Source organism: Caretta caretta, chromosome 4 (genome assembly GCF_965140235.1).
Source record: "Caretta caretta isolate rCarCar2 chromosome 4, rCarCar1.hap1, whole genome shotgun sequence".
Lineage (NCBI taxonomy): Eukaryota > Metazoa > Chordata > Testudines > Cheloniidae > Caretta > Caretta caretta.
Genome location: NC_134209.1, coordinates 60,973,475 through 60,989,494, shown reverse-complemented (window position 1 = coordinate 60,989,494; position 16,020 = coordinate 60,973,475). Strand labels below are relative to the sequence as shown.

The 16,020-nt window shown below is 37.8% G+C and overlaps 1 protein-coding gene across 1 annotated transcript in view; it reads left to right on the top strand.

Moving 5' to 3' along the window:
• The window catches only part of SLC7A11 (solute carrier family 7 member 11), an 81,260-nt gene extending 66,616 nt beyond the window's left edge, over nucleotides 1-14,644 (top strand). The window contains exon 12 of the mRNA XM_075127648.1: nucleotides 4,700-14,644. Coding sequence (XP_074983749.1) covers nucleotides 4,700-4,767 — 68 coding nt within the window. The 3' untranslated portion in view covers nucleotides 4,768-14,644. The remainder of the gene's footprint in view (nucleotides 1-4,699) is intronic.
• The last annotated feature ends 1,376 nt before the right edge of the window (nucleotides 14,645-16,020 follow it).

The window sequence follows — 16,020 nt, the reverse complement described above, 5'->3', positions numbered from 1 at the left end:
CTCCCCCCCTCCCCCTTGTTAAGACTGCTCAAAAACTCCATAGCCCAGTTTGGCTGCTGCTGTGATTTAGCCCTCCAGCTAAGTAATTAACAAAAACACCACCCTTTCCAGGCTATACCAGTACAAACATAAACACAAAGCCAGAGTCGTCTTGCCAATATCAAACAGTGCCCAGCCCCTTCTTTCTTAGGGTCTGGTCCAATTTCAATAACTCATACAACTTGACACACCTCAGCTTTCAGCCGTTTCCAGGCTGTTTCCAGTTTCTCCCTCTTAGTCCTTCCTGAACTCCTATGGGATGGCTCTCTAATGAGCAGCAGCTCCCAAGACTTGCTTCTTTCCTGGAGGCCTCCCTTCTCTTTCCATCTCTCCTCTGGCATCTGAGTATCCAGGCTTCTCCCTTATCTATTCCAGAGGCCTGATTGAGTCATATGACCCATTTTCCCCTGGGGTGGCAAGTTAAGTATGTCACAGATGGGGCTGAGACCCAGCTCCCCTTAAAGGGTCAGCCACACTGTGATAAGCCCCAAACTGGAAAGGCCTTTCGATTCTTGTCACCACTCTGTTCCAGGGACAGCAGAACCACTTGCTTTTCACTCAAATGCTGTAACCATTAAACTAAACTCTGGCTAATTAAATGGCCATGTCTGCAGCATGCTTATTCTTTAAACCAATCAGACAGACAAGCATTTTTTAAACAAGACATTTCAGATTACTGAACCCCGTGCACCTACCACACAGGTATCTGATCCCAGTTAAGTTACTGACCTTCCTCCTACAGTCATTTGCCTGTTCTAATAGATTAAATGTTTCCTTGAGAGGACAACAGCTTCTGACAACTAAAGCATTGCCCTAAATGTAGGTCTGATTCTGCACTCACTACTCAAACCAAACACCTATGGGCTGCAGTAGGACTTTGTTTAAAGTAAACTGTGCTGGATCCTTTAATTAATCCTTCATTAAAACGGATCCTAGATGGTGATGTGATTCTTAATGACAGGTTTCAGAGTAACAGCTGTGTTCGTCTGTATTCGCAAAAAGAAAAGGAGGACTTGTGCCACCTTAGAGACTAACCAATTTATTTGAGCATAAGCTTCATCCGATGAAGTGAGCTGTAGCTCACGAAAGCTTATGCTCAAATAAATAAAGGTGCCACAAGTCCTCCTTTTCTTTTTGATTCTTAATGGTTACTAAAAAGCAAAGTTATGGGATAAAATGCTTTATGTTTGACATATTGTCATGATGGTTGTTTACATCTTTTCTGTGAATGACTTCCAACATATTTTCCTGAAGTAACTTAGCTGTATTTTTTCTTTTTTTTACATCTGAATCTAATTGAGGAAAATTGTTTATATATTATTTTTGGAATTTTTTCAAAAACCTGTGAAACTTTTGATGTGTTGGGGAAGAGCTGTCTGAATCTCTTTTGATTAGAGACGAAAAAACAGTACAGTTAATTTTAAAAAATGCTGTCCCACTCCCTTTTTAATTTTTGTTACTCATCCCTATTTTGTGAGGTTTTATCATGAGACAGTTTCAGTGCAAACAGAAATATAGGCAAGATCTCCTAAGAGATTTGAGAAATGGTGGGCAATTTGTTAAACAAAACTGGGTGAAAAGCTTACCTTATGCTGCAGACACTTGGTGAAAGCTAGAGATTTGAATAGAAGTTGGTTTCCCCACTACAGTTTATTAAAATAAAAAATCAAGGGCTTTCCCCAACTCCACACCACTGGGCTTTACTGGACCTTTAAAATGAGCTTGTCCTAATAAAGTAGCACAAGTGCATTGTGTGCATGCAACATGTACTTCTGCCAATGACAGGCCAGTTTGTGCCTCCCAGCAGCAATTAACCAGCCCTATTCTGAGTCGGAGATGTCCACATTAGTTTATGATTTCTTTGACTTGACGTTTAGGAACTAGAAAATATTTTCTTAATAAACCAACAATATTTGTTTGCATTTTCTGGTGAGAAGCTCTGAGGTTTTGCAACATAGTTACTTGAAACTCTGCGGCCACAGGATGCCAGTGTTGAACTACATTACTCGGGTGAAAGGAAAATATTCTCTTTAAGGGAGATTGGATATACATTATGCTTTTTCTACCAGCTGTGACAGTGTGGCTGATTCTTCTAGCCCTTTGGAGAACACCGGATCCTCATGCAGGAAATCAAGCCAGATGCCTGTGTAACACATACAGACGCACAGTACTGGCTCAGAGGGGAAAGCAGCAGACACCTGTCAATATGGGTGAAACAGCTTGTTCAGCTTCCCTGTGTTATTCCTATAGTAACAATAGTAGTTAGAGAAAATTGATGCTGAGAGTTTTGAGGTGGGGAGGAGGTGATAACCCACTCATTAAATAAACAGCTTTGTTTCAGAGTAGGCAGTGAGAAATATCCCTGGAGTCATTTTTTAAAAATGATATTACTTTGCAGGAGTTGATACTGCTGCACTGTCGAGACCAAAGAGCATTTTTCACATGTACTGTTTCAGAATAAGTCTATTTAGGATGCTTCTCTGAGATCTGAATAATGCATTTAGCTGATCTCCCACAGAGACTGCAACATGAGCATTCATCTTACTTATCAAGTTACCGTATTTCATAAAAATAACTTCACTTACTGTGAAGTTAATATGCCTGGCCAATGCAGGTAGCCAGAGAGATGTTTGAGTTCACTTTCTCTCTCTAGCTCTCTCACTCCCAAATGGCTTTTAATCTTGCACCAGGCAGTTAATATTTCACTAGTATCAGACACCTGTGAGACATAGTTTTACACAATGTGCTTGGACAAATCATATCTGCACCTGGCTGTTTTCTTACCTTTGACAGAATTAACCTGAAACCAAAGATCCAAGAAAAGGGGCACCCTACAAAAGTAGATTCATAATGAAAAGAATGTAGCAGAAATCAGAGGTGGAGCTGAGCCAAAACACATGAATTTGGGGGTGTTTGTTACACAGCCCTAAATCTGGATCAATGTCTCTTTATAATGGGCTGAGCATCCCCCAACCTTTGAGGAATTTAAAATTCAGCAATTGCTCTGAATGTTGAGGGCTGAGCTCATATCAGGGTAGAGATATGCTGTACTTGTAAAATCCATCCCATTCATAGAATATCAGAGTTGGAAGGGACCTCAGGAGATCATCTTGTCCAACCCCCTGCTCAAAGCAGGACCAATCCTCAATTTTTGCCCCAGATCCCTAAATGGCCCCCTCAAGGATACAACTCACAACCCTGGGTTTAGCAGGCCAATGCTCAAACCACTGAGCTATCCCTCCCCCCATTCTTTACCTGCTATTTCTAGACATTAGAGGGTGCCATGTGCCCATTCAAGGTGTAGCATGATATGTTCAGTGCTGCTCTCCTTGTTGAGTTAATGAGGTTGGGCTCCACAGGAATTCATCTCTGCTTTATGCTAGAGAGCAGCAGCAGGCCCCTTGTCCTGTCATCTACATGTCCAGTGAATCACTGCTGTTACTGTGAGGTTTCTTTCCCATTCCCAGCCTTTATTCTGTGGTTATAGATAACGACTCCGAGCTTGCCTATGAAGGCAGTCCAGATGAGCCTGACTTTCGTTTATGCTCAGGGTCCTTTAAACTGCCCTGGAAGCGCACAAAGGGCTTTACAATGGATACAAATATAACTTGCGGTGCCAGAGTGGTATAAAGGGCCTTAGTGTAAATGAGAATCAGGCCCAATATCTCTAGCCACTGCTTAAAGCACAAAAGTACCATGGGTGTTTCAGTGCTTGCAGCTTCTCACTTCCATAATCCAGGCTACAATGCAAAGTATTTCTTCTGAAAAAACTCCTCACCTTAAATATTGTATTAAACCTCTGCGCCCCCCCCCCCCCGCCCCGAATAAAAAGAGCAGAGAAGAAGAGCTGTACAGAGAGAGATTCTCCATTGTCTTGCACCTTGTGTCATTTACCAGTGCAGAGTGAGTGTGAAACACTAACAAATCAGAATGGTAGTGTGTTACCCCCCCCAGTGCCCTCATTTTGCCCTGGTGTAAATGACTACACAAGGTGCTGGGCAGTGGAGAATCAGGCCCTTGAGTGGCAAGGATGCCTTTTAGTTTAAGATGAACTTTGAAGAAGAAGTGAATCTTTCCTTGGTATTCAATATTTATGATTGGTGCCCACATCAACAGTGTAAACAGGCACACCACTCAAAGGACAAATCCCACTAATCCATGACTCTTATCTTTAATAATAGCAAAGGTCACAAAGAAAAATATAAAATTGTATCTGACTTGTAACATGTTTAAACCAGTGCAGAGGCGTTACATGCATATATTTAAATATTTTATTTTGGTCAAGCAGATTCTGACACAGAATATGGGTGCATCATTCAGCATATTTGGACCTTTATTGCAACATTAACTATTTTGTTTTGAGCTGAACAACTGTAGAGAATCAACTCTCTAGAGATAATGTCTAAATAGAAGTCTCTCCAACAAATAAGAACCTTTCTATACCTAGTAATTGTCCCTTTTTGGCACAGAGCTGAGCAAAATGTGGTTAGAAAAGGAACACAGTGGTAGGGCTCTTTAAATGAGACACCTTATGATGCTATGACTGGTACATCTAAATACTTATGAACACATATAATTGGTGAGTTGAACAGCTCTTCTAGGAAAATCTTCCTTGATTGCTTCCCACATATCTCCAGTTTCTTTACTTTTATCTTTGCAGACAGGATAACTGAAACATTGCAAATCATCCTGGAGGTTGTCCCAACGGAAGATGGCTTGAAATCGTGATCACTTACATCATGAAGAAGCAGGTGTTGCCTGAGTGCCCCATTTCAGCTTGGGGCATTGGGGTAGGGAGGTTTTTCCCCCTCCCTGGAAGTTCAGTGAATTACAAGAGCAAGTCACAGTTAAAATTAAGCCTGGAAAAGAATTGGTTACTAGAGCTGTAATTTCTTTTTACATTTTCAAACTTTTGTACAAGGAGTTGATATGTAGAAAGTACATCTGCTCTGTGCTGTAAAATAACAGAAGCCACAGCACTCATGTGGACATCGATCCCATCTTGTCTCTCTAGGAGAGTGGGGACAAGTAGAAAAAAAAATGAAAAATCTCATTAGTATTTCCCTTTTATAATATTATATTTTAGCAAACCTTAGGTTCTTCAAATTGGGGATTTTACTACATTGTCAATGAACATTTGTTCTGGAAATGTTTTTGTAATCAGATATACTGTGAACAGTGTATCCTGCACCCTGCTCATGAAGAACCTAGCCTTCGCCGGAAAGCAGGGCAAGGTAAAGCTCCTTAGCTAAAAGTTTGGGTCAACATTGTTCTTTCTCTCCCTCCATTCTTCACCCATATCTTACTTCTCTTGTCTCAACTGAAGCAGCACTTCAGTTCCTCACATACAAACAGGGTGGCTTCACCCACCTTTGTGGTGGCCTAGTAGGATTGCTAAATTACCTGAGTTTTTTTCAATAGAGTAATTGAAAATAGATTCTGATATTTAATATTGATTTTCTGCTAAAGGGAAGGCAAATTTTAGGTTTGAGGCAATAATTTGATGCATTTGAAAAGTTTCTACAAGCCTGAAAGTTATCATTGGTTCTGCCGGTATTCCACGGTATATATGTAAGAAATATCTCTCAGTCCAGTAAATACTTTCAAATCAGTTGAGACATTTGAAATTCAACCACTGAACATACATGGATATTTGTAGTCTAGGAAAATGTGGATCTGCAGTCCTCATTTAGGCTCAGTTATGGAATCAATGGGAATTTTGTCAAAGAAAGGACAGCTGTTTTGGAATAAGCATACTAAGTGAAAGGTGAATTAGAGAAGGTTTGGAATGTTGAATTGGATATGTACACAAACCGTGGGATGTTTTCTTAAACACATACCGAGTTCTTCGGCCTTGTAATCTCAGCAAATTATGTTCTCCTACAAAACCTACTTCCTGGTTCCCAGTTTCAACTGAAACTAGAAATTAGGGAGGAAATTGGGTTGCAAAAATTGAAGGCAAAACTTGGTTCAGAATCAAAACAGTTTGGTGTGGTTTTTTTTTCCAGTTTGTGGTTTGGGTTAAGGTTTGGCTCGGTTGTGACTTAGCTTGCCCTTTCCTATTAATAATACTTTGCACAGTAGGTGAACACTGAAATATTTTAAATGCTCAAGAAAGTGGTTCTATATTTCAAAGACTACTCCAGCCTTAGGATAAAATGTTACTGTTAATATGTTAGAAAAAAAACCCCATAATTAAATATTTAAATATCTACTTTTAAAACTGTTGCCTATTAGAAGATAAATTGTTTCTTCAAAACCTTCATGAAACAGACAGAAATCTTTTAATTTATATATATGGAGGGAAACACTAGAACTATCTAAACTTCTACAGTTAAAGGGATGCTGTCAACTTGAAGTAATCACTTTTTAAAAAGAAGAGGTTTAAAGTCTGTTCACTGCACATGCTTCTGAGGTCTCCTGCCAGTTTTTGTGGTCTTACAATCACATTTTCCTGGGTTTTTTTGTGCAGTTTTTTTCTCCTGTGTTTGTGTGAAAGACCCACATAAATAGGGAAGGTGCACTAATTGACTAGATTGTGTGCAGTTAGTATTACTGTTTCCTCTAAGTGCAGTCAAATGAACAAAGTAAATAGAGAGGACAATATTTTTCCACTGATCTCTTTCAGTTATAGTAACCTTAAGTATTGTTTGCAACTACAATAGACAAATATTTTCAGACGGATTTTTAAGTTGACTGGGTTCCTTTAAGTTTACTATAGTATTATTTTTGTTTTCTTCTTACAGAGACTGAAATTTAGAAGTGTTAAGAGAGCCTGTTTCAGCCATTACTTTTCAGTAGCATTAGTTTCACACAAGCAGTTACTTTGTCTTAAGAGAAATCATTGAATTTACTGCAATTGTATATTTAAAAGAAAAATAACATGTGAAATAACGTAATGATTTTTAAAATGGCACACAGGTGCTTATGATTCTAATTAATGATTCAATTCCATGAATATGTACAATGTAAATGCAAAAATATTTTAATCAGATGTCCATTGAGTTACAAAAAGTCAGAATGAAGGACATGTATTGGGTCCTGAAGCAATGGGTATAACTGCACAAAGCAAAGGAAGTAGACAATATAAAGAAATCCTTGGAATGTTGCTTTTGACCTTTCTAAGATGTCATCTTCAAGTCCTTCAAGAAAGATCCCCTAAAATAGCATGCTAAACTTACGTTGTGACTTTTCTCATTTAGGGCCCAATTATGCACCCATTCAAAGCAATGGAACTAGTATTATGGTAAGGATTTGCATCCTCCTATTACTGGTGTGGATAAGAATCAGGACCTTCAACTTTTATCCTCCTTTTTTTACTCTCAAACCTCTTTACCAACCAGCTACTGTCAAAACACCTCTTGCTGGGAATATGGGATGTGCTTTTTCTTTCTAGTGTTGGTCTTTTCAGGCTCTATCTGGTATTCCCTATGCAGGCAGACCTCACACTGAAGTCAATGAGAATGATAGTTTTTTCAGCATAGAGGACTTCAAGGGAGATATTGAGTTGCATCCCATAGAGGCACAGCATATAGCTCACAGCCTAGGGAGAGGGGGAACCATGGTGATGGTAAGCCACCTTTGCACCCACTCTATTCCAGATTTTTCTGGGGGCAGAAATGGCCCTGGAGGCATGTTTAAGATACAGCAGCCTGCCCAGAGCTGCCTATGGGCACCAGTGTCATCCAGAATTTCTGCAGTGCTCCATGCTGCAGGTCCACCTCTGACATGTCTCTCCCATCCCTAGCCTCTCACCGTCTGTACCTGACCTTGTGAAGGGGCTCTCATATAACAGCCTGAGACTGTCTTACTACATTCATACACTGGAGATATTCTCTCCTGTTCAGATCCAGGGCTTGTAGATCCCCTTTTATGCTGTTCCTTCACCCAGCATGCAGGAGCTGGACTGGTTGTGATAATCTCACCCTTCAAGAATAGACCATTAGGGCCTGAGCACCATGTGTTTTTGTTTACACCGATGCAAAGTCTGTATAAATCACAACCAGATCAGAACAGCAGTGCTTTGCACAGATGTAAATGATTACATGGATACAAGCAATGAAGAATCACCTTATATTGCAAACTGTGACTAGCAGCTGCAAAATCTTAATCTGCTCTTTGATACTACCTCAGTGCAGGGGGCTGGATTAGATGACCTCTTGAGGTCGCTTTCAACCCTACATTTTTATGGTCACTTAGGATGCACTAACCAGGAGAGGAAGTATGTGAAGGTTAATGTCAATTATGAATATCTGCATGTTATTTGTTACGGCATTGTCTCCGGATAATAAGGTGCCGAAAGTCCCCAGTCAAGGATCAGGGTCTCATTGTACTAAGTATTGTTCAAACACACAACTATAAGACGGTGCCTACCCCAAACAACTTACAGTTTGAGTATAGAGATGTATGTGACTGGTGCTACAATTCTAAGATAAGGGCCAAATAAATTCCTAAAGAGATTATGTAGCTACTGCCACCATCTATGAGTAGTTATAACTTCTAATACAGCATAGAGAGAATAGGCTCAGGAAAGATTGTTTTTTATTAGCTAGTTTTACAGAAAATAGTAAGTCCATATTTGAAATGAAAAAAACAGATTCTTTCCATATTTTTATAATCAGTTTGCATGTGTATATGGAATCCCTCATTCACATCTAAATATTGTTACTACAGGACTGTGAATGTTTATAAATGTTGACAAGATGTTAAGATACATTTTTATCTATGTAAACATGCAACATTGTAGCATTTTTCTGAAATAAATGTAAAAACGTATTTCTATATATTTTCCAAATACCTAACACTTCTTATGCAACCAAAATCTTGACCGCAACACAGCTTATGGATATGTTCAGTTCCAAAAGCATATAGTATATACTGTATATGTGTATATATTTCCATAATTCATGTATTCAATGAACAAACTTTTAAATACTAACAATGGTGCTACTAGACAAAGGAAAATGTCTGTGCTATATTTTTGTAAATATGTAGAGATAATTTACTTTATGCACAGAGATTTCCAAATATTTTACTTTGATTTGTGCAGATCAAGTAATATCTTTTACTAATACATAGTCACAAAACCCATTTACAATTATCTGATATAAATACATATCTGATTTGACATAATCAGTTAAGGGTCCAGCTGATATTAGCAGGAGTTGTGCCTGAGAAATAACTTCAAAACAAGGCACTATATAATTACAGACAGTATAATAAAGGATTTGAAAGCATTTCCATTATAAACTCCATTTTGGCCTTACCCGTCACATGATATATTTAATCTTGAGGGCTGTAATTAGTCTGTAGATATTTTTGTATACAAAATGTGGCATAAGTTTATTTTAACTGGAACCAGTTAATTTTTTTGAATTTTGTGACTTCAATAAAAAAAAAAAGGAGTACTAGTGGCACCTTAGAGACTAACCAACTTAAGGTGCCACAAGTCCTCCTTTTCTTTTTGCGAATACAGACTAACATGGCTGCTACTCTGAAACCTGTAACTTCAATGAAATTTCTTTTTTTTTCTTCTTTCTTTTTTTTTTTTAAATGAACACAAACTTAAATGAACTTTTCCTGAAAACTTTCTCCTGGTTTTTTTTTTTTTTTTTTTGGTCACCAACTATGGAGCAAGTTCACATTTTAAAAATGTTGAAATTTTGCATTTTGAAAAAAATTGGAGTTTTGAATTTAGAAAAGGAAAAATATGTTTTAAACAGTGATTCCCTCACCCTCAAACTCCACACCTTTTAAAAAAGCTTCTGATTTCTTTTAACTTCAGAAAGAGGCAAAGAAATATAGCTCTTCTGGGTGGTTATATGTGCTTGTTTGTTTTTATTTCCAAATGCAAATCATCCCTAATTTTAACCATGAAGTTTCTAGTATTATTTTTTAAGGGGAAAGATTTTAAGTTATTTGTGTTAGTATGATGGGTAGTTAATTTTCATAACATTCAGTGAGATGAAAGGGACTTTGCATATTATCTTATGGCTTCATAATTTCCAATGCAAACACAGCCATTTTATTTGTATATAGTCTAGCTTTGGTCAATAAGGTGGTATGTATTTACGAAGTAGACATTCCAGCTAAAATATGTCATGGTTTGTGAAAAGTCCATGTCAAACATTGTATCCAATGATCTTTACTTACTGATTTGAGTATTACATAGGGTAGGAATGGACTTAAGAGGTAGGTAGAAGACATTTGATCTTGTTCAGTTCTTGTGATTAGAAGTGGGTAGGACAGCTAACTGAGAGCTAGAGCTGGGCACTGGGCAATGAAAGGTCACTTCTGCTTTATATGTTTATTGGAAGACTTCCCTGCTTTCTCTCTCTCAGCTTTTTGTAGTGATGGTGTCTTTGTAATGGTTGGCCTTGCCTTAAATACCTTGTTACTGATGTTAAGATAGGACTTAATGAACTGACATTGGCATTTCTGACTTACGTTCAGGACTGTGATTTTTTTTTCTTTCAAATGTTGGGATATCTTTTGGCACAGGATATCTTAGCTGTCATATCTGGCATGACAATTGTGTCATGAAGCTGAAAAACATGAATGATAATGTCATTTGACTTTATGCTTTGTGGTTCGGAGTTAGGGTTCAGCCCTCTGCAGACATTGGGTCATAATTGAATGTATTTTCTGTTCACCTAGTTTTTGTTAAAGTGCAATTTAGTAGCGTGCTGACTTTGATTATAAATTTTTGCATTGACCAATGGACACTCTTGTTACCAAACTTTGCTAGTCCAAGACTGGATTTTGCTTTACGTTTTTTTTTTTTTTTTTTTTTGGCAAGGAACTCCAGGAAAGTATAACTACAGTTGACTTGCCAATTCCTGTTTACATTTTTTGGTCTTGTTTTTTATTGAAAGGAATTTAACCTAAAATATTTTAAGTTATTTTTTCCTTCAAGCACAATCGGGTGGGGGTTCTTTTGATTCTTTTAAATGTCCCAAACAGCTAAAATATAGTTCTCAATAAAGGCTTGTATTGCAAAAGAGTAAGGAGTTTCAATTCGCTTTAAACACTTTATGAATGCTGACAATATTATGTTCAAAAACTGGTCTTTAATATTTTCAGTCTGAGGATCTAAAGTTGCTACAAAAACATCTGTAACTAGCCAGTGCTCTGTGCCTATAACACATTCTTCTTGTGCATTCTCTCTCTCACATGGAGAGCTACAAAATTTTCCAGCTGGCAGGCATTTCTTCAGAGCTTTTCCCACTCCCAAGAATTCAGCTAGATCTTTGAAGTAGGAAAAAACCCTTTCCACCCAACCCCATTGCTTAATGTAGCCAGGATCTCACCACAGTGGCGTTGGAACACTTTTTAGAGTGTGGATGCTGAGACAAAACTATAAACCCTGTATATGATGGAAACCACGTCAAGCCAGGGGGAGCTATCGCACTCCCAGCACCCCTAGTTCCAGAACCCTGTCTCATCATTTAGAGTGAATACATCTGGAGGTGTATGTAGAGTAAATGAACCTGAAGTAACATACCCATAACACATCTCTGAGCCCACGGTGAACTCTATTAAAATGGATTAGATTCCTGAGTTCTAAGATGCAATTGGTTTTTAAAACTAACAGTTATGATTGCATTTTAAAAGTTCTGTACAGATTTGTGTGATGAACTTTTTTCCATCAAATTATTGATTTGAGTATTACGCCCTCAGGGATGGGAAGTATGGGTTTAAATGTTCTAGGACAATTTTTATTTTTTTCTGATGCCATTGGCTTTGCCTCAGGGAAAGCCATTTGAGGCAGTTTTAGCTGCCAGTAACTATCTGCTACTCATTCATTACTGTGTAATTGGATCTAAAGTACATTGTATAATTTACTAGTAGCAAGATTTGCTTGCCTAATTGTGGTATCCAGCTGACTTCTAGGGATACTAATCAATGCATATGCATAGCACAGTAGACGGAGAACTGTATGGATGAGTGGATAAGTCTTGAAGTGAACTTTCTTTTTCTCAATCTCAGCACATTTAATGGTTATAAAAGTATCAAAAAAAGATCTTGGATTTAAAGTGAGCACAGTGTTTATAAAAGGTGCCAGATTGACATAGCCTGGAAACTGTGCTCTATGTATAGACAAAGTGAAGTTCTTTAGACTGTGGATTTTTGTATGTGTTTCTTATTTTATACCTGACACAGCCGTTGTAAGAAAAAATATGTAAAGTTTTTATGGGTGTGATATCCATTGAATATGCAGCAAACATTTTACTCAGAATTTTCCCACTTCTGTAAATATGGAATCATTTTATTGGGGGAAACACTTCAATATTTAGAGCAAAGCCAGGTAGAAGCAATGAATTTTGTTGAATGTCATGGGCATTATTTACTCATTTACAGGCTTGCTGTGTAAGAATCTCAGCAGCTGTTTTGTTGGAAAACTATGTGATTTTTTTCAAATCGAGCCTTTGCATCAGGCTACATTGTTTACATTCTGTGGTGGTCTGTTTCTTTCTCCTACATTCTCAAGATGCACCCTGACTTCACTTGGAGATTACAAGTATCTAGCCAGGGAAAGCATCTCCTTTTAGTGGCTCTACTGCAAGTGAACATTTTATGAGATCTGCCGTTCGTTTAAACCTGTGCACCCACCTCCTATAGGTTTTAAACATTTTGCGGCAGATAGCAGATACCTGCTGAAATAGTGTTTCTTCCCAAACTGAAATATTCCTGACTTTCACATAACGACGTGATTTCAAGCACTTCCATAACAACTCTTCCCCAGATACTGCAAACAGAGGCTTCCAAGCCTCTGAAGAGTATCTTGCATGTGTTGCTACACTTCTAATTCATGACCAACGCTAGCCCATTTCACTTATGAAAGATATAAGGACAAGGATAGACCTCAGCCTAGTTTTTGCCACTTACACACATTCATTTTTAAATGTGCATTAGGAAATTAGTAAATGATAAAACTATAGTTATGGTCACATTTTTAAAATTAGCTTCTTAAGCTGGGCATGGATACCATTACATTTGCCCATGCAAAATGGGCAGTTGTGTGCATAAGATCCAATTAGCCGGCTCAGCCTTGCTTTTAGACCAAGCTAACCATTTGCATGTGAAAATGTAGGGTTTGGTGCATTGACTCAGGCATGTTTTCAAATATCATGGGCTGCATTGGAGACATTTTGCCTTCATTTTTAAGGAAAGAGGTTTAGAATTTTTTGAGACTTGGGGCATTGCATTCAGTATTTTTGAATCTTTCAGGTATTCTGACTATTGGCTGCTTGGGGCAGGGAAAGACGTTTCTAGGGAGTTCTCACTATATTTTTAGGTGACATACTGCATAGTGAAACTCAATATTTATAAATTACCTTGGTTGCTGTTCATATTTCATAGCTCTGTTTGCTAATTTATGTGCAAAGCTCTGTTTGCTAATTTATGTGCAAGATATATAAAAATAAATCATTAAATGCCATGAGATTTGATGTTTGTTCTACATACAACAGCACACCAATGAACAAAACTGCAGCAGTTTTTATTGATGCTAAAGTCTAGCTACCTGGGATTTTATAATAAATATGAATTAGAAAAAGGCAGGATAAATCAGTTCCTGTACTGTCAGCTTGCCAGAGATGATTTATCTTACCTTTCTGACAAGGCTGGGTTTGACTGAAAACCTCATACAGCTTGGCTTCTGCTTCAGATCATACAAAGGCACTCTGGGTGGTGAAAAGCAGGGTAGCTTGCAGTGTTGTACTGGTGCCATATTTATGTGGCGATACGTGAACTCTGAAGTGCTTCAGGTTGTAGCTCATGATAATTATTACGAATTACAATGAATCTACCTGAACCCATTTTATTCCTTAACCCATATTTTAAACAAAAAACAGTTTCAAGTTTTTTTCCAAAATCTAAAATAATTTTTAGAGCAATCCAGTAGGTGGGAAATATAAAGCTTTAACTAAAGTGGACATGTGGGTGATAAAATGCCCATTACCCATGTTCACCTATGTCACTACTTTTAGAAATGGAATGGCATTACCCACTGGCTACATAGTGAGGTGGAAGCCCAGCACTCCTTCTACCTGTTATTTAGAGATACTTTTCTCGGTGAGTAAATATCTTAGACAACGCTGTCCCAATTATTAGGTTTTGCTGTGTTGCTGGTGGGCTCCTGACAATGATGTCTGCACCAAACTTCAATACTTGAAATAATAGGTTCTGCAGCTAAGCAACTGCCCTCAACAGAAGGTGGAACAGGAACTATGGTGTCAGGCTTTGTGCCTGTGTTTATGTATGGGTGACTTGTGTAACTGTAATACTGTTGCTCATTTGGTAGATGTGCTCATATTGGAAACTGTTATGTACGTGCCAACATATAGATGATAGATTGGTGCAATATGATCTCTCTCACATGATTTGTTATGTAATAGAATTTGAAATGTATGTATACTCACTCTGTAATGCTTTTAGTTGGCTTCCTCTTACACTGTATATGTGGTTTTATGTGTGTGTGTATGTATATGTATGTATGTGTGTGTGTGTATATATATATAAATTATAATTATAATTTGTTTAAAGCTAGTTATGTAGAAACGCATTTCTGTGTTGGAAGTTTAATAAAAAATCAGTAAAGTATCCTTTAATGCATTGGTTTCATTATTTTAATAATATTTCTAAGGCAAAGCTTGAATGGGGGCATTGTTGATGCGCTATCCAAGTTTCCATCCCTGATATGCAGAAAAAGACAAGCAGAAAGCATATAACCACCAGCCACTTAAAAAAAAAAATGGGGAAAAGGTATTAGGCCCGAATCACTGGAAAGCTCTGTGCCCCACTCCAACAACACAAAGCAGACATAAACCTAGTTGGCAGTGGCATATTGCAACTAATTTATAATCCAGACAAACACTTAAATGCTTTTAACAATGACATTATAAAACAGCACAATAAAGCACTGATAGCCCCCTTCAATCTTTCTCTCAATACCTTTTTAAATATCCCCTATTCCTCAAAGTAAATGGGCAAAATAAGATGGGCCCTAATTTTCTCATACATGACTAGAAGGATCATAAAAATAAATGCCTTTCCTTTTTCTGTGTTAATAATAATAATAGTGTTAATAATGAGAGACCCCTAGAAAAGGGTACTTCTTGGCCATCAGTGGCTTGTGATACTTTCGTCCATTAGAAGAGGAATTCAAGGTGCACAATATTGCACTGCAGAATGAATTGATTTGCTAACGTCTTCTATCCAGCTGTGCGGTTTGACTTTGTAATCCAGTTGGTGGTTGACTGGATCATTTTCACTGAAATATCCGTGTTAAACCAGTTTTGCCACACTGAATATGCCATTGTTTTTGCAGAAAAAAATGGCCATGGCTAGACATAAGGATGCTTGTTATAATCTTAAATTAGCAAGCAATAATGGCCCATCAACCTTTGTATTGATAATTTTAATAAAAGGGAACTACTAGTAAAGAGCCAAAACAACGGTGAGTACATGTTCAAAGGCCTGCAGGTAAACCTACCTTTTACCTCTTCAGTAATATTTAATAAAACTGATTAAACAACTTTATGCTTAGTTCCACTAAATGATTTTGTTTAACTTTAAGTGAAGCATCCAGCAATGACAATACAGCATAGGAAGGTTCACACTGGCTGTGGATAGTTTTGGTGATACTACAAACACCAGTTGGTATTGTTTGCACCTGTTTATCTCTACTGATAATGAACTGTACCAGCTTCTGGTGAACTTACCAAATATACTAAATCATGCACAAAATGTAGGCCTGGGATTCTGAACTTGGTGCAACCTGACTCAAGATGGCAGAGAGAATTGAAAAGGTTACAGAAAAAAAGAAGTAAAGGTTGTGTGGGTTTTTGTGTGAATGGCTAGGGCCAAATTTTCAAACCACACAAATGTGCACATGTGTTTTATTCATACAAATGGAGGCACTCACAAAAAGTTAATTTGCATATCAGGTAATTGTGAGCCTAACTACTGGATGCAGAA